The 20,917-nt window shown below is 47.3% G+C and overlaps 1 protein-coding gene across 4 annotated transcripts in view; it reads left to right on the top strand.

Moving 5' to 3' along the window:
• Positions 1-20,917, top strand: part of hmcn1 (hemicentin 1) — a 223,525-nt gene that overhangs the window by 169,697 nt on the left and 32,911 nt on the right. For all 4 annotated transcript variants that reach the window (XM_036978737.1, XM_036978740.1, XM_036978739.1 and 1 more), the window contains exons 53-76: positions 742-939; positions 1,706-1,819; positions 1,929-2,116; positions 2,329-2,425; positions 3,819-3,980; positions 6,065-6,178; positions 6,358-6,560; positions 6,720-6,801; positions 6,953-7,084; positions 7,199-7,348; positions 8,921-9,077; positions 9,478-9,602; positions 9,860-10,043; positions 14,415-14,512; positions 14,696-14,974; positions 17,757-17,953; positions 18,129-18,210; positions 18,345-18,481; positions 18,761-18,902; positions 19,024-19,168; positions 19,410-19,537; positions 19,623-19,779; positions 19,929-20,050; positions 20,429-20,593. In XM_036978737.1, the coding sequence (XP_036834632.1) occupies positions 742-939; positions 1,706-1,819; positions 1,929-2,116; positions 2,329-2,425; positions 3,819-3,980; positions 6,065-6,178; positions 6,358-6,560; positions 6,720-6,801; positions 6,953-7,084; positions 7,199-7,348; positions 8,921-9,077; positions 9,478-9,602; positions 9,860-10,043; positions 14,415-14,512; positions 14,696-14,974; positions 17,757-17,953; positions 18,129-18,210; positions 18,345-18,481; positions 18,761-18,902; positions 19,024-19,168; positions 19,410-19,537; positions 19,623-19,779; positions 19,929-20,050; positions 20,429-20,593 (3,558 nt within the window). The remainder of the gene's footprint in view (positions 1-741; positions 940-1,705; positions 1,820-1,928; positions 2,117-2,328; positions 2,426-3,818; positions 3,981-6,064; positions 6,179-6,357; positions 6,561-6,719; positions 6,802-6,952; positions 7,085-7,198; positions 7,349-8,920; positions 9,078-9,477; positions 9,603-9,859; positions 10,044-14,414; positions 14,513-14,695; positions 14,975-17,756; positions 17,954-18,128; positions 18,211-18,344; positions 18,482-18,760; positions 18,903-19,023; positions 19,169-19,409; positions 19,538-19,622; positions 19,780-19,928; positions 20,051-20,428; positions 20,594-20,917) is intronic.

A 20,917-nucleotide genomic window follows, 5' to 3' on the forward strand; every position in this document is an offset into this window, starting at 1 on the left:
TCTAGTGGTAGGTGACAGTATTTAATCAGAAGCTTTAAATCTTAACAGAGGCTGCCCTCTAGTGGTAGGTGACAGTATTTAATCAGAAGCTTTAAATCTTAACAGAGGCTGCCCTCTAGTGGTAGGTGACAGTATTTGATCAGAAGCTATGTCTTAGCAGAGGCTGCCCTCTAGTGGTAGGTGACAGTATTTAATCAGAAGCCGTAAATCTTAGCAGAGGCTGCCCTCTAGTGGTAGGTGACAGTATTTAATCAGAAGCTTTAAATCTTAACAGAGGCTGCCCTCTAGTCATAGGTGACAGTATTTGATCAGAAGCTGTCTTAGCAGAGGCTGCCCTCTAGTGGTAGGTGACAGTATTTGATCAGAAGCTATGTCTTTGCAAAGGCTGCCCTCTAGTGGTAGATGACAGTATTTAATCAGAAGTTGTAAGTCTTAGCAGAGCCTGCCCTCTAGTGGTAGGTGACAGTATTTAATCAGAAGCTGTAAATCTTAGCAGAGGCTGCCCTCTAGTGGTAGGTGACAGTATTTAATCAGAAGCTGTAAATCTTAGCAGAGGCTGTCCTCTAGTGGTAGGTGACAGTATTTAATCAGAAGCTGTAAATCTTAGCTGTCCTCTAGTGGTAGGTGAAAGCATTTAATTACATCCTAAACATTGACTGTAGTAGCTGTCATAAAGATAACCCTAACTCTCTTTTTCTCTCTCCATCTCTTTCTCTCTGTCTCTCTCTCTCTCCTCTTCAGTCCCTCCTAGTTTCCAGCGTCCCGGGGGGGTGGGAGATACCACCTCGACACCAGGCACTGGGGGTGATGTTAAGGATGTGGTACTAAACAACCCTATCTCTCTGTACTGTGAGACCAACGCTGTTCCCCCGCCCACACTCACCTGGTACAAAGATGGACGCCCAATGGCCTCCAACGAAAACGTGCTCATCATGCCTGGTGAGGAGAGGACCTACAGTGCCGTGAAAAAGTATTTGCCCCCTTCTTCATTTTCTCTACTTTTACACATTTTTTATACTGAATCAGATCTTCAACCAAGATATAATATTTGATAAAGGCAACCTGAGTGAACAAATAACACAACAGTTGCATACTTATTTAATTTAATTCATAAACAAGGTTATGCAACACCTCATGCACCTGTGTGAAAAAGTAATTCCCCCTTACACTCAATAACTGGTTGTGCCCCCTTTTAGCTGTAATGACTCCAACCAGACACTTCCTGTAGTTGTTGATCAGTCTCTCATGTCGCTGTGGAGGAAGGGCATTGGGTGTTGCATAACTTTGTTAATTATTAAATAAAAGTATATATATTTTTTGTTATTTGTAAACTCAGGTTCCCTTTATCTAATATTAGGTTTTGGTTGAAGCTCTGATAACATTCAGTATAAAGAAATATGCACAAATAGAGAGAATCAAAAAGGGGGCAAACACTGTGTGTGTGTGTGTGTGTGTGTGTGTGTGTGTGTGTGTCTGTGTGTGTGTGTGTCTCTGTGAGTTCCTCTGTGTGTGTGTGTCTCTGTGAGTTTCTCTGTGTGTGTCTCTGTGAGTTTCTCTCTCTGTGTGTGTGTGTGTGTGTGTGTGTCTGTGTGTGTGTGTCTCTGTGAGTTCCTCTGTGTGTGTGTGTGTGTGTGTGTGTGTGTGTGTGGGTGTCTGTGTGTGTGTGTGTATGTGTGTGTGACTCTGACTGTAACTACCTCTTCAGGTGGGCGAGTGCTGCAGATCCCCAGGGCTCAGGCTGAGGATTCTGGGAGATACACATGCTTGGCGGTGAACGAGGCGGGAGAGGACTCCATCCAGTATGACGTCAGAGTGCTGGGTGAGTAGAAGAGAAAAACACCACCCATCTTACCTGGGTCAGAAGTATACGTCAAATCATTTCAAATCCTATTCAGGTACAAACTGACTGTGTGTGTGTTGAACCCCAGTGCCCCCCTCAATCCGCGGGGTGGACCGTGACCTACCTGAGGAGATGGTGATCCAGGTGAATAAGACCACAGTGTTGGAGTGTCAAGCGGACGGAAGTCCCACCCCTAAAATCACCTGGCTGAAGGACAGTCAGCCAATAAGCCCTAAAGGACCCCACAGACTGCTGTCCAATGGACGCTCCTTGCAGGTGACTGGACTATGCTGTAAAAAGGGCTTATTAATATGTATTTGATTGATGGATTAATTGATGATTGATTATTGGATTAATGGATTTATTTATTGATTGCAAAGCGAACAAGGTGCTATAGGGTTGGGAAAGGCTGGGGATTATATGAGGGGAGGAAGGCCTTATGTACAGTAACGTCAGTAAAGTCAGCGAGCTGTCTGTCTCTTCCTCAGGTGGTGAATGCCCAGGTGACAGACACAGGCCACTATGTGTGTGTGGCTGATAACCTGGCGGGAAGCGCAGAGAAATCCTTCAATCTCAACGTCCATGGTGAGTCAGAACAGAGTTTTTATTGTGTTTTAATCTATGTTTTCCAGCCTCATCTCTCTGGTATCTTCATTAATATGGAGGGGTGGGGGGGGTTGATGGATGGATAGGTGGGGGGGTGGGTGGGTGGAGGGAGGGAGGGGTAGATGGATGGAGGGATGGATAGGTGTGGGGATGGATGGATAGGTGGGGGGTGGGTGGGTGGAGGGAGGGAGGGGTAGATGGATGGATAGGTGTGGGGATGGATGGATAGGTGGGGGGTGGGTGGGTGGAGGGAGGGAGGGAGGGGTAGATGGATGGAGGGATGGATAGGTGTGGGGATGGATGGATAGGTGGGGGGTGGGTGGGTGGAGGGAGAGAGGGAGGAGTGGGTGGATCGAGGGATGGATAGGTATGGGGATGGATGGATGGATTGATTGATATATTGATTGCCAGGTTGTCTGTTTTCTCTCTCCTCCAGTCCCCCCCACCATAGTGGGAGCTAGCCCAGAGAACGGTGGGGGGTGGATGGAGAGATGGATTGATATATTGATAGCCAGGTTGTCTGTTTTCTCTCTCCTCCAGTCCCCCCCACCATAGTGGGAGCTAGCCCAGAGAACGGTGGGGGGTGGATGGAGAGCTGGATTGATATATTGATAGCCAGGTTGTCTGTTTTCTCTCTCCTCCAGTCCCCCCCACCATAGTGGGAGCTAGCCCAGAGAACGGTGGGGGGTGGATGGAGAGATGGATTGATATATTGATAGCCAGGTTGTCTGTTTTCTCTCTCCTCCAGTCCCCCCCACCATAGTGGGAGCTAGCCCAGAGAACGGTGGGGGGTGGATGGAGAGATGGATTGATATATTGATAGCCAGGTTGTCTGTTTTCTCTCTCCTCCAGTCCCCCCCACCATAGTGGGAGCTAGCCCAGAGAACGGTGGGGGGTGGATGGAGAGATGGATTGATATATTGATAGCCAGGTTGTCTGTTTTCTCTCTCCTCCAGTCCCCCCCACCATAGTGGGAGCTAGCCCAGAGAACGGTGGGGGGTGGATGGAGAGATGGATTGATATATTGATAGCCAGGTTGTCTGTTTTCTCTCTCCTCCAGTCCCCCCCACCATAGTGGGAGCTAGCCCAGAGAACGGTGGGGGGTGGATGGAGAGATGGATTGATATATTGATAGCCAGGTTGTCTGTTTTCTCTCTCCTCCAGTCCCCCCCACCATAGTGGGAGCTAGCCCAGAGAACGGTGGGGGGTGGATGGAGAGATGGATTGATATATTGATAGCCAGGTTGTCTGTTTTCTCTCTCCTCCAGTCCCCCCCACCATAGTGGGAGCTAGCCCAGAGAACGGTGGGGGGTGGATGGAGAGATGGATTGATATATTGATTGCCAGGTTGTCTGTTTTCTCTCTCCTCCAGTCCCCCCCACCATAGTGGGAGCTAGCCCAGAGAACGTGACGGTGGTGGTGAATAACTTTGTGTCTCTGACTTGTGAGGCTACCGGGTTCCCCCCTCCCTCTCTGAGCTGGGTCAAAGACAGGGGTCCTGTACAGGCCAATACCAACGCACTCATCATGCCAGGTAACACATACGCATTTTAAATCATTTATTTGAATCCACAAATCACATTACAAATCACATTACAAATCACATTACAAATCACATTACAAATCACATTGGTTTCGCAACATCTAATGGGGATCCTAATAAAATACCAAATTACAGTCGAGAACGATTCAAACATTTCAAAACACACGGATATCTGGACACTTTTGTAGAAAGCACCTTCTTCTCCAGACAGCTAGGCTAGCTGCTTTGCCTTCGTCCTACGCAGGCCTGCAATTCTGAAGGTCTACGTACTGTCAGCCTACGTTCATGGCTGAGACTTACAAATATCAGCACTACAAATCTGCCCTGATAACCAAGGCTGTTCAGGAGTGACACTGGGCTGGTATTTCAATAACTTGGCAGCAACAAAAAGTCAAAAGAGTAGCCCACCTCCTAAATAAGCCCTTCCCTCTGTCCTCCCCCCACCTCCTAAATAAGCCCTTCCCTCTGACCTCCCCCCACCTCCTAAATAAGCCCTTCCCTCCGACCTCCCCCCACCTCCTAAATAAGCCCCTCCCCTGGCCTCCTTCCACTTCCTAAATAAGCCCCTCCCTCCGACCTCCCCCCACCTCCTAAATAAGCCCCTCCCTCCGAACTCCCCCCACCTCCTAAATAAGCCCCTCCCTCCGACCTCCCCCCACCTCCTAAATAAGCCCCACCCCTGGCCTCCTTCCACCTCCTAAATAAGCCCCTCCCTCTGATCTCCCCCCACCTCCTAAATAAGCCCTTCCCTCCGACCTCCCCCCACCTCCTAAATTAGCCCATCCCTCCAACCTCCCCCCACCTCCTAAATAAGCCCCTCCCTCCGACCTCCCCCCACCTCCTAAATATGCCCTTCCCTCTGACCTCCCCCCACCTCCTAAATAAGCCCCTCACCTGGCCTCCTTCCACCTCCTAAATAAGCCCCTCCCCTGGCCTCCCCCCACCTCCTAAATATGCCCTTCCCTCTGACCTCCCCCACCACCTAAATAAGCCCCTCACCTGGCCTCCTTCCACCTCCTAATTAAGCCCTTCCCTCCGACCTCCCCCCACCTCCTAAATAAGCCCCTCCCCTGCCCCCCCCCCCCACCTCCTAAATATGCCCCTCCCCCGGCCTCCCCCACCTCCTAAATAAGCCCCTCTCCCCGGCCTCCCCCCACCTCCTAAATAAGCCCCTCTCCCCGGCCTCCCCCAACCTCCTAAATAAGCCCCTCTCCCCGGCCTCCCCCCACCTCCTAAATAAGCCCCTCCCTCCGACCTCCCCCCACCTCCTAAATATGCCCTTCCCTCTGACCTCCCCCCACCTCCTAAATAAGCCCCTCACCTGGCCTCCTTCCACCTCCTAAATAAGCCCCTCCCCTGGCCTCCCCCCACCTCCTAAATAAGCCCTTCCCTCTGACCTCCCCCACCACCTAAATAAGCCCCTCACCTGGCCTCCTTCCACCTCCTAATTAAGCCCTTCCCTCCGACCTCCCCCCACCTCCTAAATAAGCCCCTCCCCTGCCCCCCCCCCCCCCCCCCCCCACCTCCTAAATAAGCCCCTTTCCCCGGCCTCCCCCACCTCCTAAATATGCCCCTCCCCCGGCCTCCCCCACCTCCTCAATAAGCCCCTCCCCCCGGCCTCCCCCACCTCCTAAATAAGCCCCTCTCCCCGGCCTCCCCCACCTCCTAAATAAGTCAAAAGTCAGTTTGATGGCAACACATCTCTGGAGGGAAAATGCACATTTAGTTTTTTGCAGATCTTTGAATATTCACATGAAAATCTGTCACAAATTGAATGGAAACCTAGCTAATAATAACAATAAAAATAATCAAGTCAATCAAATTCCCCCCCCCCCCCCCAATCCCTTCCTCTCTCTCTCCCCAATCCCTTCCTTCCTTCCTTCCTTCCTTCCTTCCTTCCTTCCTTCCTTCCTTCCTTCCTTCCTTCCTTCCTTCCTTCCTTCCTTCCTTCCTTCCTTCCTTCCTTCCTCTATCTCTCTGTCTATCTCTCTCTCTCTCTCCCTCTCTCTCTCTCTCTCTCTCTCTCTCTCTCTCTCTCTCTCTCTCTCTCTCTCTCTCTCTCTCGCTCTCTCCAGGTGGACGCACCCTGCAGATTCTGAGGGCTAAGATGTCTGACGGGGGGATGTACAGCTGTGTAGCCATGAACCCCGCTGGAGAGGCCAGGAAACTCCTCCACCTCACTGTGTTTGGTCAGTACCTGCAGCAGGACAGAACAGACAACACTACATACACTACTGGACTGCTCTTTGACCCCTTGTGTCTCCTTCTCATATCCTTCTTCCTTCTCCTGTCTTCCATATACGGCTCCTGTCCACTCTATTACAAAAAATATTACTCTCACCCCTGCCTCTCCCCTGGCTCTCCCCAGTCCCTCCCAGTATCAGAGACAGCAGTGGGGACTCTCCTGTGGTGGTGAGTGTGCGTGTGGGCAACTCAGTGACTCTGGAGTGTGAGTCCAACGCTGTGCCCCCTCCCACCATCACCTGGTACAAGAACGGTCGGATGGTGACAGAGTCTGCCAACCTCCGCATCCTGGCACAGGGACAGATGCTGGAGCTGAAGGGGGCAGAGGTGAGAGACACAGAGGGGGAGGTCTGAACCTATCGATAGGGGTGGGGTTAGGGGAAGGGAAGCGATGCGATGCGAGGTGATGGGGTTAGTCCTCTTTGTGACTTTTCTATTGAAAGTTGTTATACTGATTCATCCCCTGTCCGTCCTCTGTGTTCCTAGGTGTCTGACACTGGCCAGTACGTCTGCAAGGCCACCAACGTGGCCGGACAGGTGGACAAGAACTTCCACCTCAACATCTACGGTAAAAATCATATTCTAGAAACTCAGACTTGAAACACTCAAAAAATCTCATTCTGATCACTGAGGATAGAAACGAGGAGATGGAGAAGAGAGACATATCTGAGTCTTTTAGTCAAACTGACCTAACTGTAAATCTGTCCCTTCATGCCCAGTGCCCCCCAATATAGACGGTCCAGTGGAGGAGAAGATAGTGGAGACCATCAGCAACCCTGTCACCTTTGCCTGTGACGCCACGGGCATCCCTCCTCCCAGCCTCATCTGGCTCAAGAACGGTCGGACCATAGGTAAGCTGCACCCACAGTCATATAACTTATTATTGTCTTATTTACTATCTCAAACTTCCATTGTCCTCCCAAGGTTGACTGGAAAGTAGTAAAATGACAGTATTCTTTTCTCAGAGAACTCAGAGTCTCTGGAGCTGCACATCCTGTCTGGAGGCAGTAAGCTGCAGATCGCCCGCTCCCAGCTCTCAGACTCTGGCACCTACACCTGTATGGCTTCCAACGTGGAGGGCAAGGCTCGAAAGAGTTACCACCTCACCATACAAGGTACATTATTATTGAGGTTACTCTTCAAGTTACTCTGATATCTCCATAAAAATATACAGTACAATGTTCAGTAAAAATGAATTTAACCTGGACAGAATATATATGCCAGTGGAGGCTGCTGAGAGGAGAACGGCTCATAATAATGACTGGAACCGAGCAAATGGTACCATTTGATACCATTCCTCTGATTCCGCTCCAGCCATTACCACAAGCCCGTCCTCCCCAATTTAGGTGTCAACAACTTCCTGTGATATACAGTATATACACTACCATTCAACATTTTTGAAAAAAAAACAAGTTTGTCCTTGTTTTTGTCCATTAAAATAACATCAAATTGATCAGAAATACAGTGTAGACATTGTTAATGTTGTAAATTACTATTGTAGCTGGAAACAGGTGATTTTTTAAAATGGAATATCTACATAAGCGTACAGAGGCCCATTATCAGCAACCATCACTCCTGTGTTCCAATGACATGTTGTGTTAGCTAATCCAATCATTTTATAAAGGTTAATTGATCATTAGAAAACCCTTTTGCAATTATGTTAGCACAGCTGAAAACAGTTGGCCTTCTTTAGATGAGTTGAGTATCTGGAGCATTAGCATTTGTGGGGTTCGATTACAGGCTCAACATGGCCAGAAACAAATGTCTTTCTTCTGAAACTTGTCAGTCTATTCTTGTTCTGAGAAATTAAGGCTATTCCATGCAAGAAATTGCCAAGAAACTGAAGATATCATACAACGCTGTGTAATACTCCCTTCACAGAACAGCGCAAACTGTCTCTAACTAGAAATGAAAGAGAAGTGGGAGGCCCCGGTGCACAACTGAGCAAGAGAACAAGTACATTAGAGTGTCTAGTTTCAGAAACAGATGCCTCACATGTCATTAAATGGTACCCGCAAAACACCAGTCTCAACGTCAACATTGAAGAGGCAATTTTAACCCATCTTAATATTTTATTTTAATTGGCCAGTCTGAGATATGGCTTTTTCTTTGCAACTCTGCCTAGAAGGCCAGCATCCTGGAGACGCCTCTTCACTGTTGATGTTGAGAGTGGTGTTTTGCGGGTACTACTTAATGAAGCTGCCAGTTGAGGACATGTGAGGTGTCTGTTTCTCAAACTAGACACTCTAATGTACTTGTCCTCTTGCTCAGTTGTGCACCAGGGCCTCCCGCTCTTCTTTCTATTCTGGTTAAAGCTGTGCCTACTTTGAAGAATCTAAAATAAAATAAAACATTTTGATTTGTTTAACACTTTCTTGGTTACTACATGATTCCATATTTATTTTACCTTTATTTAACTAGGCAAGTCAGTTAAGAACAAATTCTTATTTTCAATGACGGCCTAGGAACAGTAGGTTAACTGCCTGTTCAGGGGCAGAACGACAGATTTGTACCTTGTTAGCTCGGGGATTTCAACTTGCATCCCTTCGGTTACTAGTCCAAAGCTCTAACCACTAGGCTACCCTGCCGCCCCATATGTTCTGAATGAACAATGATCTGATTGGCTTTGCCTTGATTAGCTGTGCTCTGTGTTAGTCCCTGATCTGATTGGCTGTGCTCTCTCTCAGTCCCTCCCAGCATCTCAGGATCGGAGATGCCCAGTGAGGTGGGGGTGCTGCTGAATGACAGCGTCCAGCTGGTGTGTCGCTCTCAGGGAATCCCGCCCCCCTCCATCCAGTGGCTGAAGGATGGAAAGGCCCTCAAGGCAGGATCCAGGGGACTCAGGTACACATTAACCCCCTGCCCATAACCCCTAGCTCCTAGCTCCTAGCTCCTAACCCCTAGCTCCTAACTCCTAACCCCTAGCTCCTAGCCCCTAGCTCCTAGCCCCTAACCCCTAACTCCTAGCCCCTAACCCCTATCTCCTAGCCCCTAACCCCTAGCTCCTAGCCCCTAACTCCTAGCTCCTAGCCCCTAACCCCTATCTCCTAGCCACTTAGGATATCTGAGAGGTCTGGATAGGTCTATCAAAATGGCTAAAATTGGCCGTAGCCTATCTAAGGAAAGGTGGAGCTACTCTGAGATTGAAAGGATCTGGACAGAGGAACTGGGATGACGTCCATGGGGTTTCTGATGTTTCTCTATATTAATATTAATGCTTTGTTTGCATCCTCATTCTATCCAGGATCAGTCTAGATGGCAGCACTCTGACTGTCTCTGGAGCTCACACCTCTGACAGTGGGAAGTACACCTGTGTAGCCACCAACAAGGCTGGAGAAGAGGACCGGATATTCAACCTCAATGTCTATGGTGAGTTTAACTCTCTCTCAGCCTCTCTCTTCCATGCATGTATTCCTTACTTTGTGAATGAAGAGTTTTTCTCTCTCTCTCTCTCCCTCCTTTCTTCTTTCCATCTTCTGTCCTCTTTTGTTTGTGTGTGTGTGTGTGTGTGTGTGTGTGTGTGTGTGTGTGTGTGTGTGTGTGTGTGTGTGTGTGTGTGTGTGTGTGTGTGTGTGTGTGTGTGTGTGTGTGTGTGTGTGTGTGTGTGTGTGTGTGTGTGTCCATAGTGCCTCCTGTGATCAAGGGGAACAGTGATACGGCTGTGGATTTGACCAGCGTTCTAGACAGCTCCATCAACATAGAGTGTGTTGCCGTGGGCTACCCTCCACCTCAGCTCAACTGGCTGAAGAACGGACTGCCTCTCCCTGTCTCCTCACAGATACGCCTACTCTCTGGTGGACAGGTGCTCAGGTAGGTCTGGGGTTGAGTGGTTATATATCGGATTCTGTATGGAATGTACTCTGTCTTTCAATGTACATATATAAAGGAAAGAGCAATGTATTTAAAACTGTTACATGAATACAGCTTTATTCTGTGTACTGTTTCAAATGGTTGTACTGTATGTCACACAGTAGCTTGACCTTTTAATGCAGTGGGCTAAATCAGGGCCACACAGTAGTTTGACCTTTTACTGCAGTGGGCTAAATCAGGGTCACACAGTAGTTTGACCTTTTAATGCAGTGGGCTAAATCAGGGCCACACAGTAGTTTGACCTTTTACTGCAGTGGGCTAAATCAGGGCCACACAGTAGTTTGACCTTTTACTGCAGTGGGCTAAATCAGGGCCACACAGTAGTTTGACCTTTTAATGCAGTGGGCTAAATCAGGGCCACACAGTAGTTTGACCTTTTAATGCAGTGGGCTAAATCAGGGTCACACAGAGTGTTTCTTAAACAAATCTACTTTCAAACAAAAGTATACATCTCACACGCATGTTTATGAACTTTAAAAAAAGAAGACACCTGTACCATGTCAGATATAAAGATGAAATGTATTACATTTTGAGTTTGCAACCCAATACTACACTTTAAATAAATATGTAAAATATTTATAACATTCCACCTATGAGGTCACTAGGTCATTAGACTACAGGAAAGGGCTACTATTTCATTCCATTCTGCCTCTCTGTCAGGATTAATGTGTTGCTCCATTCTGCCTCTCTGTCAGGATTAATGTGTTGCTCCATTCTGTCTCCGTCAGGATTAATGTGTTGCTCCATTCTGCCTCTCTGTCAGGATTAATGTGTTGCTCCATTCTGCCTCTCTGTCAGGATTAATGTGTTGCTCCATTCTGCCTCTGTCAGGATTAATGTGTTGCTCCATTCTGCCTCTCTGTCAGGATTAATGTGTTGCTCCATTCTGCCTCTCTGTCAGGATTAATGTGTTGCTCCATTCTGTCTCCGTCAGGATTAATGTGTTGCTCCATTCTGTCTCTGTCAGGATTAATGTGTTGCTCCATTCTGCCTCTGTCAGGATTAATGTGTTGCTCCATTCTGCCTCTCTGTCAGGATTAATGTGTTGCTCCATTCTGCCTCTCTGTCAGGATTAATGTGTTGCTCCATTCTGTCTCCGTCAGGATTAATGTGTTGCTCCATTCTGCCTCTCTGTCAGGATTAATGTGTTGCTCCATTCTGCCTCTCTGTCAGGATTAATGTGTTGCTCCATTCTGCCTCTCTGTCAGGATTAATGTGTTGCTCCATTCTGCCTCTGTCAGGATTAATGTGTTGCTCCATTCTGCCTCTCTGTCAGGATTAATGTGTTGCTCCATTCTGCCTCTCTGTCAGGATTAATGTGTTGCTCCATTCTGCCTCTGTCAGGATTAATGTGTTGCTCCATTCTGCCTCTCTGTCAGGATTAATGTGTTGCTCCATTCTGCCTCTCTGTCAGGATTAATGTGTTGCTCCATTCTGCCTCTGTCAGGATTAATGTGTTGCTCCATTCTGCCTCTCTGTCAGGATTAATGTGTTGCTCCATTCTGCCTCTCTGTCAGGATTAATGTGTTGCTCCATTCTGCCTCTCTGTCAGGATTAATGTGTTGCTCCATTCTGCCTCTCTGTCAGGATTAATGTGTTGCTCCATTCTGCCTCTCTGTCAGGATTAATGTGTTGTTCCATTCTGCCTCTGTCAGGATTAATGTGTTGTTCCATTCTGCCTCTGTCAGGATTAATGTGTTGTTCCATTCTGCCTCTCTGTCAGGATTAATGTGTTGTTCCATTCTGCCTCATCAGGATTAATGTGTTGTTCCATTCTGCCTCGTCAAGATTAATGTGTTGTTGAATTCGGTCTCTGTCAGGATTAATGTGTTGTTCCATTCTGCCTCATCAGGATTAATGTGTAGCTCCATTCTGCCTCTGTCAGGATTAATGTGTTGCTCCATTCTGCCTCATCAGGATGAATGTGTTGCTCCATTCTGCCTCTCTGTCAGGATTAAAGTGTTGCTCCATTCTGCCTCTCTGTCAGGATTAATGTGTTGCTCCATTCTGCCTCTCTGTCAGGATTAATGTGTTGCTCCATTCTGCCTCTCTGTCAGGATTAATGTGTTGTTCCATTCTGCCTCTCTGTCAGGATTAATGTGTTGTTCCATTCTGCCTCTGTCAGGATTAATGTGTTGTTCCATTCTGCCTCTCTGTCAGGATTAATGTGTTGTTCCATTCTGCCTCATCAGGATTAATGTGTTGTTCCATTCTGCCTCGTCAAGATTAATGTGTTGTTGAATTCGGTCTCTGTCAGGATTAATGTGTTGTTCCATTCTGCCTCATCAGGATTAATGTGTAGCTCCATTCTGCCTCTGTCAGGATTAATGTGTTGCTCCATTCTGCCTCATCAGGATGAATGTGTTGCTCCATTCTGCCTCATCAGGATTAATGTGTTGCTCCATTCTGTCTCTGTCAGGATTAATGTGTTGTACCATTCTGCCTCTCTGTCAAGATTAATGTGTTGCTCCATTCTGTCTCTGTCAGGATTAATGTGTTGTACCATTCTGCCTCTCTGTCAGGATTAATGTTTTGCTCCATTCTGCCTCATCAGGATGAATGTGTTGCTCCATTCTGCCTCATCAGGATTAATGTGTTGCTCCATTCTGTCTCTTTTAGGATTAATGTGTTGCTCCATTCTGCCTCATCAGGATTAATGTGTTGCTCCATTCTGTCTCTGTTAGGATGAATGTGTTGTTCCATTCTGCCTCTCTGTCAGGATTAATGTGTTGTTCCATTCTGCCTCTGTCAGGATTAATGTGTTGCTCCATTCTGTCTCTGTTAGGATTAATGTGTTGTTCCATTCTGTCTCTGTTAGCATTAATGTGTTGCTCCATTCTGTCTCTGTTAGGATTAATGTGTTGCTCCATTCTGCCTCTCTGTCAGGATTAATGTGTTGCTCCATTCTGCCTCTCTGTCAGGATTAATGTGTTGCTCCATTCTGCCTCTGTCAGGATTAATGTGTTGCTCCATTCTGCCTCTCTGTCAGGATTAATGTGTTGCTCCATTCTGCCTCTCTGTCAGGATTAATGTGTTGCTCCATTCTGCCTCTCTGTCAGGATTAATGTGTTGCTCCATTCTGCCTCTCTGTCAGGATTAATGTGTTGCTCCATTCTGCCTCTCTGTCAGGATTAATGTGTTGTTCCATTCTGCCTCTCTGTCAGGATTAATGTGTTGCTCCATTCTGCCTCTGTCAAGATTAATGTGTTGTTGAATTCGGTCTCTGTCAGGATTAATGTGTTGTTCCATTCTGCCTCTGTCAAGATTAATGTGTTGTTGAATTCTGCCTCGTCAAGATTAATGTGTTGTTGAATTCGGTCTCTGTCAGGATTAATGTGTTGTTCCATTCTGCCTCATCAGGATTAATGTGTTGTTCCATTCTGCCTCATCAGGATTAATGTGTTGTTCCATTCTGCCTCATCAGGATTAATGTGTTGTTGAATTCGGTCTCTGTCAAGATTAATGTGTTGTTCCATTCTGCCTCTCTGTCAGGATTAATGTGTTGCTCCATTCTGCCTCATCAGGATTAATGTGTTGTTCAATTCTGCCTCTGTCAGGATTAATGTGTTGTTGAATTCGGTCTCTGTCAGGATTAATGTGTTGTTCCATTCTGCCTCATCAGGATTAATGTGTTGTTCCATTCTGCCTCTGTCAGGATTAATGTGTTGTTCCATTCTGCCTCTGTCAGGATTAATGTGTTGTTCCATTCTGCCTCTGTCAGGATTAATGTGTTGTTCCATTCTGCCTCATCAGGATTAATGTGTTGTTCCATTCTGCCTCATCAGGATTAATGTGTTGTTGAATTCGGTCTCTGTCAGGATTAATGTGTTGTTGAATTCGGTCTCTGTCAGGATTAATGTGTTGTTCCATTCTGCCTCATCAGGAGTAATGTGTTGTTCCATTCTGCCTCTGTCAGGATTAATGTGTTGTTGAATTCGGTCTCTGTCAGGATTAATGTGTTGTTCCATTCTGCCTCATCAGGATTAATGTGTTGTTCCATTCTGCCTCTGTCAGGATTAATGTGTTGTTCCATTCTGCCTCTGTCAGGATTAATGTGTTGTTCCATTCTGCCTCTCTGTCAGGATTAATGTGTTGTTGAATTTGGTCTCTGTCAGGATTAATGTGTTGTTCCATTCTGCCTCATCAGGATTAATGCGTTGTTCCATTCTGCCTCTGTCAGGATTAATGTGTTGTTCCATTCTGCCTCATCAGGATTAATGTGTTGTTCCATTCTGCCTCTGTCAGGATTAATGTGTTGTTGAATTCGGTCTCTGTCAGGATTAATGTGTTGTTCCATTCTGCCTCTGTCAGGATTGCGAGGGCTCAAGTCTCAGACGGCGGCACCTTTACCTGTGTGGCATCCAACAGGGCTGGTGTGGACAACAGGCACTACAACCTACAGGTTCACGGTGAGTTCAACACAATACGTTAATAACAGTATACAAAATATCACAATAACCCCCCCCCCCCCCCCCCAACTCCAAAACCCTCACTAACTCAATACGGTCCAGCTTTTGCATTATATGCCCTTGTCATGGGGCCCAGCTGCTAGATGAGTTAGATAAACACTGTGATGTTATCTGCCCTTGCAGTTCCTCCCAGTCTGGACGGGGTGGGGAGTAAGGAGGACGTGACGGTGGTGAGAGGGAACCTGGCCTCCCTACTATGTATAGCTGATGGAACTCCAAGCCCCTCCATGTCCTGGATGAGAGAGGGGGAGGCCCTGGTCCCTGGACCCCACGTCAAGCTGCTCAATGTGGGCACCACGGTACAGATCATCCAGGCCAGGGTGGAGGATACGGGACGCTACACCTGTGTGGCAAGAAACAGTGCTGGCCAAGCCAGCCGACACTTCCACCTCAAAGTACTGGGTGAGTGGGAGTACATGTACAGTAGCAGTCAATCGTTTGGACACACCTACTCACACCTACTCACTCACTCAAGGGTATTTCTTTATTTTTACTATTTTCTACATTGTAGAATAATAGTGAAGACACACATGGAATCATGTAGTAACCTGTCACGCCCTGACCATAGAGAGTTTTTTATTCTCTATGTTGGTTAGGTCGGGGTGTGACTAGGGTGGGTCATCTAGGTAATTATATTTCTATGTTGGCCTGGTATGGTCCCCAATCAAAGGCAGCTGTTTACCGTCTCTGATTGGGGATCATATTTAGGCAGCCATTTCCCCTTTGTGCTTTGTGGGATCTTGTTTTTGTGTGTAGTGTATGTGAGCACTGCATTTTCTTCACGTTTGGTTTGTTGGTTTATTGTTTTGTTTTGCTTTGAGTTTCACACAGTAATAAAGATGTGGAACCCAGGTCACGCTGCGCTTTGGTCCACTTATTATGACGATCGTGACATAAACAAAAACGGGTTAAAAAAATCAAAATATATTTTATATTTGAGATTCTTCAAAGTAGCCACCCTTTGCCTTGATGACAGCTTTGCACACTCTTGGCATTCTCTCAACCAGCTTCATGAGGTGGTCACCTGGAATGCATTTAAATTAACAGGTGTGCCTTGTTAAAAGTTAATTTGTGGAATTTCTTTCCTTCTTACTGCATTTGAGCCAATCAGTTGTGCTGTGACACTGTAGGGGTGGTATAGGGGTGGTATACACTGTAGGGGTGGTATACAGAAGATAGCCCTATTTGGTAAAAGACCAAGTCCATATTATGGAAAGAACAGCTCAAATAAGCAAAGAGAAACAACAGTCCATCATTACTTTAAGACAATGAAGGTCAGTCAATATGGAACATTTCAAGAAATTCAAGTGCAGTCGCAAAAACCATCAAGAGCTACGATGAAACTGGCTCTCATGAGGACCGCCACAGGAAAAGAGGACCCAGAGGTAATTTGCGTTAACTGCACCTCAGATTGCAGCCCAAATAAATGCTTCACAGAGTTCAAGAAACACATCTCAACATCAACTGTCCAGAGGAGACTGTGTTGATCAGGCCTTCATGGTCGAATTGCTGCAAAGAAACCACTACTAAAGGACACCCATAATAAGAAGAGACATGCTTGGGCCAAGAAACGCGAGCAATGGACATTAGACCTGTGGAAATCTGTCCTTTGGTCTGATGAGTCCAAATTTGAGATTTTTGGTTCCAACCGCCGTGCCTTTGTGAGACACAGAGTAGGTGAACGGATGATCTCTACATGTGTGGTTCCCACCGTGAAGCATGGAGGAGGAGGTATGATGGTGTAGGGGTGCTTTGATGGTGACACTGTCTGTGATTTATTTAGAATTCAAGGCACTCTTAACCAGCATGGCTACCACAGCATTCTGCAGCGATACGCCATCCCATCTGGTTTGCGCTTAGTGGGACTATCATTTTCAACAGGACAATGACCCAACACACCTCCCGGCTGTGTCAGGGCTATTTGACCAAGAAGGAGAGTGATGAAGTGCTGCATCAGATGACCTGGCCTCCACAATCCCCCGACCTCAACCCAATTGAGATGGTTTGGGATGAGTTAGACCGCAGAGTGAAGGAAAAGCAGCCGACAAGTGCTCACCATATGTTGGAACTCAAGAGGATGCCAAAAGTGTGCAAAGCTGTCATCAAGGCAAATGGTGGCTATATCCGTATATGTAATTTCATGGTGTTGATGTCTTCACTAATATTCTACAATGTAGAAAATAGTAAAAATAAAGAAAAACCCTTGAATGAGTAGGTGTCCAAACTTTTGACTGGTACTGCATGTGTCTATGTCTGTCTGTCTGTCTGTCTGTCTGTCTGTCTGTCTGTCTGTCTGTCTGTCTGTCTGTCTGTCTGTCTGTCTGTCTGTCTGTCTGTCTGTCTTTAAGAAAGACAGATGACCCCACTCTCAGTATGTAGTGCACCCACATAAATGTTTTGGCTCCAATAGACTTCATCAGGTAACACACACACACACGCACACGCACTCACACACAGAGAGGGCTGGGCGTTACCTGTTGAAGTCTATTGAAGCCAAAACATTTCTGTGGGTGCACTACTGTACATACTGAGAGTGGGGTCATCTTTCTATCTTAAAGACAGGCAGACAGACAGACAGACACAAACAAACAGGCAGGCAGACAGTCAGACAGATATACGCACACAGACAGACAAACAATAGGCAGGCAGACATACACACACCGACAGGCAGACACAGACAGACAGACAGACAGACAGACAGACAGACACCGACAGACACCGACAGACACCGACAGGCAGACAGACAGACAGACAGACAGACAGACAGACAGGCAGGCAGGCAGACACAGACAGACAGACAGACAGACAGACAGACACACACCGACAGACAGACAGACAGACAGACAGACAGACAGACAGACAGACAGGCAGGCAGACACAGACAGACACAGACAGACACCGACAGGCAGACACAGACAGACACAGACAGACACCGACAGGCAGACACAGACAGACACAGACAGACAGACAGACAGACAGACAGACAGACAGACAGACACCGACAGACAGACAGGCAGACACAGACAGACAGACAGACACAGACAGACACACAGACAGACAGACAGACAGACAGACACAGACAGACAGACAGACACAGACAGACACACAGACAGACAGACAGACAGACAGACAGTGTTTGAGAGAGCGTCTGCTAAACGACTAAAATGTTAAATGCCTCTCTCAGACCCCCCTCGTATCAACGGTTCAGGCGTGGCAGCGGAGGTGTCTGTGGTAGTGAACCATGTTCTGGAGCTGCTGTGTGAAGCCACAGGTATCCCCGCCCCCACCCTCACCTGGATGAAGGACGGACGGCCGCTCCCCCAGACAGACAGCCTGCGCGTCCTCAGAGGAGGGGAGGTGCTCAGGATCTCCTCCCCACAGGTGAGAGGGAGGGACAGAGATGGACCTAAAAAGCCCAGAAGGGACTCATTGAGTCCATCCCTCCTGTTCAGGAGTAGTGAGGTTTGAGGGCGTAATCTGATTGTAGGAAAGAGCTCTCTTTTTTCCAATATCAATTTTGTCTTATTTCCCACATAACTTCTCTTTCACCCCCCAGCTGGAGGACACAGGGAGGTACACCTGTCTGGCCAACAGTCCTGCAGGAGACGACGATAAAGACTTCCTTGTCCGCGTGCATGGTGGGTAATGAAGTTATATCGTGTATGTGACCTGACCAGGGCATACTACTGAACCTAATAATGAGTTGTTGCTTTTTAAAATTAATGTAACATGTTATTTCATGTTCTAACTGGTGGTGATGATATCTTCCCAGTTCCCCCTAACATCGCTGGGGAGAGCACGCCACAGAATGTGTCAGTGCTGCAGAACAGACAGGTGACTCTGGAGTGCAAGTCAGACGCTGTCCCTCCCCCAGCACTCACATGGCTCAAAGACGGCAAGCCACTCCTGGTAAATAACACACCTGCCCTCTGTGTGTGTGTGTGTGTGTGTGTGTGTGTGTGTGTGTGTGTGTGTGTGTGTGTGTGTGTGTGTGTGTGTGTGTGTGTGTGTGTGTGTGTGTGTGTGTGTGTGTGTGTGTGTGTGTGTGTGTGTGTAAGTGTGTGTGTAAGTGTGTGTGTAAGTGTAAGTGTGTGTAAGTGTGTGTGTGTGCGTGAAAATGTGCATGTGTGTGTGCTTGTGTACAGAGATTTTTGACACAGGCCTGATGTCCCTCCCCTCTCTCCGTAGGCCTCCCCTCGTGTGCGTATACTGTCCAATGCGCGTTACCTCCAGATCAACATGGCTGAGCTGGGGGATGGAGCTCAGTACACCTGTGTAGCCAGCAACATTGCTGGCAAGACCACACGACAGTTCAACCTGGCTGTTAATGGTACAGAACTCAGAGAGAGTCAGAGACAATGACATCATTATCCTATTGAATATGGCTGGTCCTGTGCTTTGAGCCTCTAAAGAATAGTAGTGGGACCTAAGATGTGTGTGTGTGTTTTCAGTTTCTCCCACCATAGCAGAGGGCCCTCTGACTGTAGCCGTCCACATAGACCAGCCTGTGGTGTTGGAGTGTATCGTGAGTGGAGTGCCCGCCCCCCGTGTCACCTGGAGGAAACATGGAGCCATACTGGCAGGAACCAACCCCAGGTCAGACCACGTCGCACACTGATGATGTCGTTACATGTTATATGAAGTGTTGAATGCTGTTGTTTTGGCCAATCAGCGTCCAGTTTTCAAACTACCCTGTTTATTATATGCTATACGCAGGATTTGTGTCAGACACTCAACATTGAAGATACATGGCAAAAATACTAGTTTTAAGACTCGGATATGATATTTACAATGAGACATTATCCTAAATGTGTGTCCACACTCCTGTCCTGCACAGGTACATGTTTGCTGAGGATGGCTCGCTCCACATCCCCTCAGCCCAGGTGACTGATACAGGAAGGTATCTGTGTATGGCCACCAACCAGGCTGGGACACAACGCAAGAGAGTCGACCTGCAAGTCCATGGTGAGAAGAGGGCTGAGCCTCTCACACACATATACACACACACACATTTAATGAATGAATTTCACGCCTATCCATTGTGTTCTAGTTCCCCCCTCTATCTCCCGCGGTCCCACCAACATAACCGTGACAGTGAACGTTCAGACTACCCTCTCCTGCGAGGCTACGGGCATCCCCAAGCCCACGGTCAGCTGGACCAAGAACGGTCAAACACTCAACACAGACCACAACCAGAATATGTACAGGTTGAAACAAGTTTTTTCTTCTCTCTCTGTTTCTTACCTCTTGTTGCTCCCATCTCATAATACTCTGAGATCAGTTCTTAGACTGACAGAAAGTTCTCAGAACCCCAAAACATGGTCTGAAGCTTCCGTTCCCTCTCTGTTGTCTCCAGGTTATTGTCGTCAGGTTCTCTGGTGGTCATAGCCCCCACAGTGGAGGACACAGCTGAGTATGAGTGTGTGGTGTCTAACGAGGCAGGAGAGGAGGCCAGAGCCATACAGCTCACTGTCCAGGGTGAGTACTTACAGTACGGGAGACCATCTGAACACAGATGGATTGTTAATCAACTAATAAATCAACCAGTAGGACACAGGTGTAAACAATACAGACAGACACAAACGAAAAGGAAAAAATGGATCGATGGCAGCTAGTAGGCTGGCAACGACGACCGCTGAGCACCGTCTGAACAGGGAGAGGAGCCAAAGTCGTGACATTGATGTTATTGACATGTTTTTTAAATGTTGGCTTGAATGTCATTTTAATGACAGTGGAGTCAGTTGATTTCAATGGTTCTGATTGATTCCTTATCTGTATTTTCAAGCGGACTTCCTAAATGGACATCTTCAATAGCACTGAAGTCCAGTTTGGTAATAGCAGTCTCTTCCTCTGCAGTTCCTCCCTCCATAGCGGATGAAGTCACAGAGCTGGTGGTGAGCAGACTGTCCCCACTGGTGATTGGCTGCACTGCGTCAGGAGTCCCAGAGCCCATGCTGCACTGGAGTAAAGATGGGATGAAACTCCCCATGGAGGGGAACGGTTACAGCATCCTGTCCTCAGGTTAGACTGATCATTATTATAGATATTACTGCTGGGTGTTGAGTGGAGGAGAAGGATCACAACATCCTGGTTAGACTGTTATAACTACTGGGAGCTGGGTTCTGTTATAACTACTGGGAGCTGGGTTCTGTTATAACTACTGGGAGCTGGGTTCTGTTATAACTACTGGGAGCTGGGTTCTGTTATAACTACTGGGAGCTGGGTTCTGTTATTACTACTGGGAGCTGGGTTCTGTTATTACTACTTGGAGCTGGGTTCTGTTATTACTACTTGGAGCTGGGTTCTGTTATTACTACTGGGAGCTGGGTTCTGTTATAACTACTG

The sequence above is a fragment of the Oncorhynchus mykiss genome, chromosome 5 (genome assembly GCF_013265735.2).
Source record: "Oncorhynchus mykiss isolate Arlee chromosome 5, USDA_OmykA_1.1, whole genome shotgun sequence".
Taxonomy (NCBI): Eukaryota; Metazoa; Chordata; class Actinopteri; order Salmoniformes; family Salmonidae; genus Oncorhynchus; species Oncorhynchus mykiss.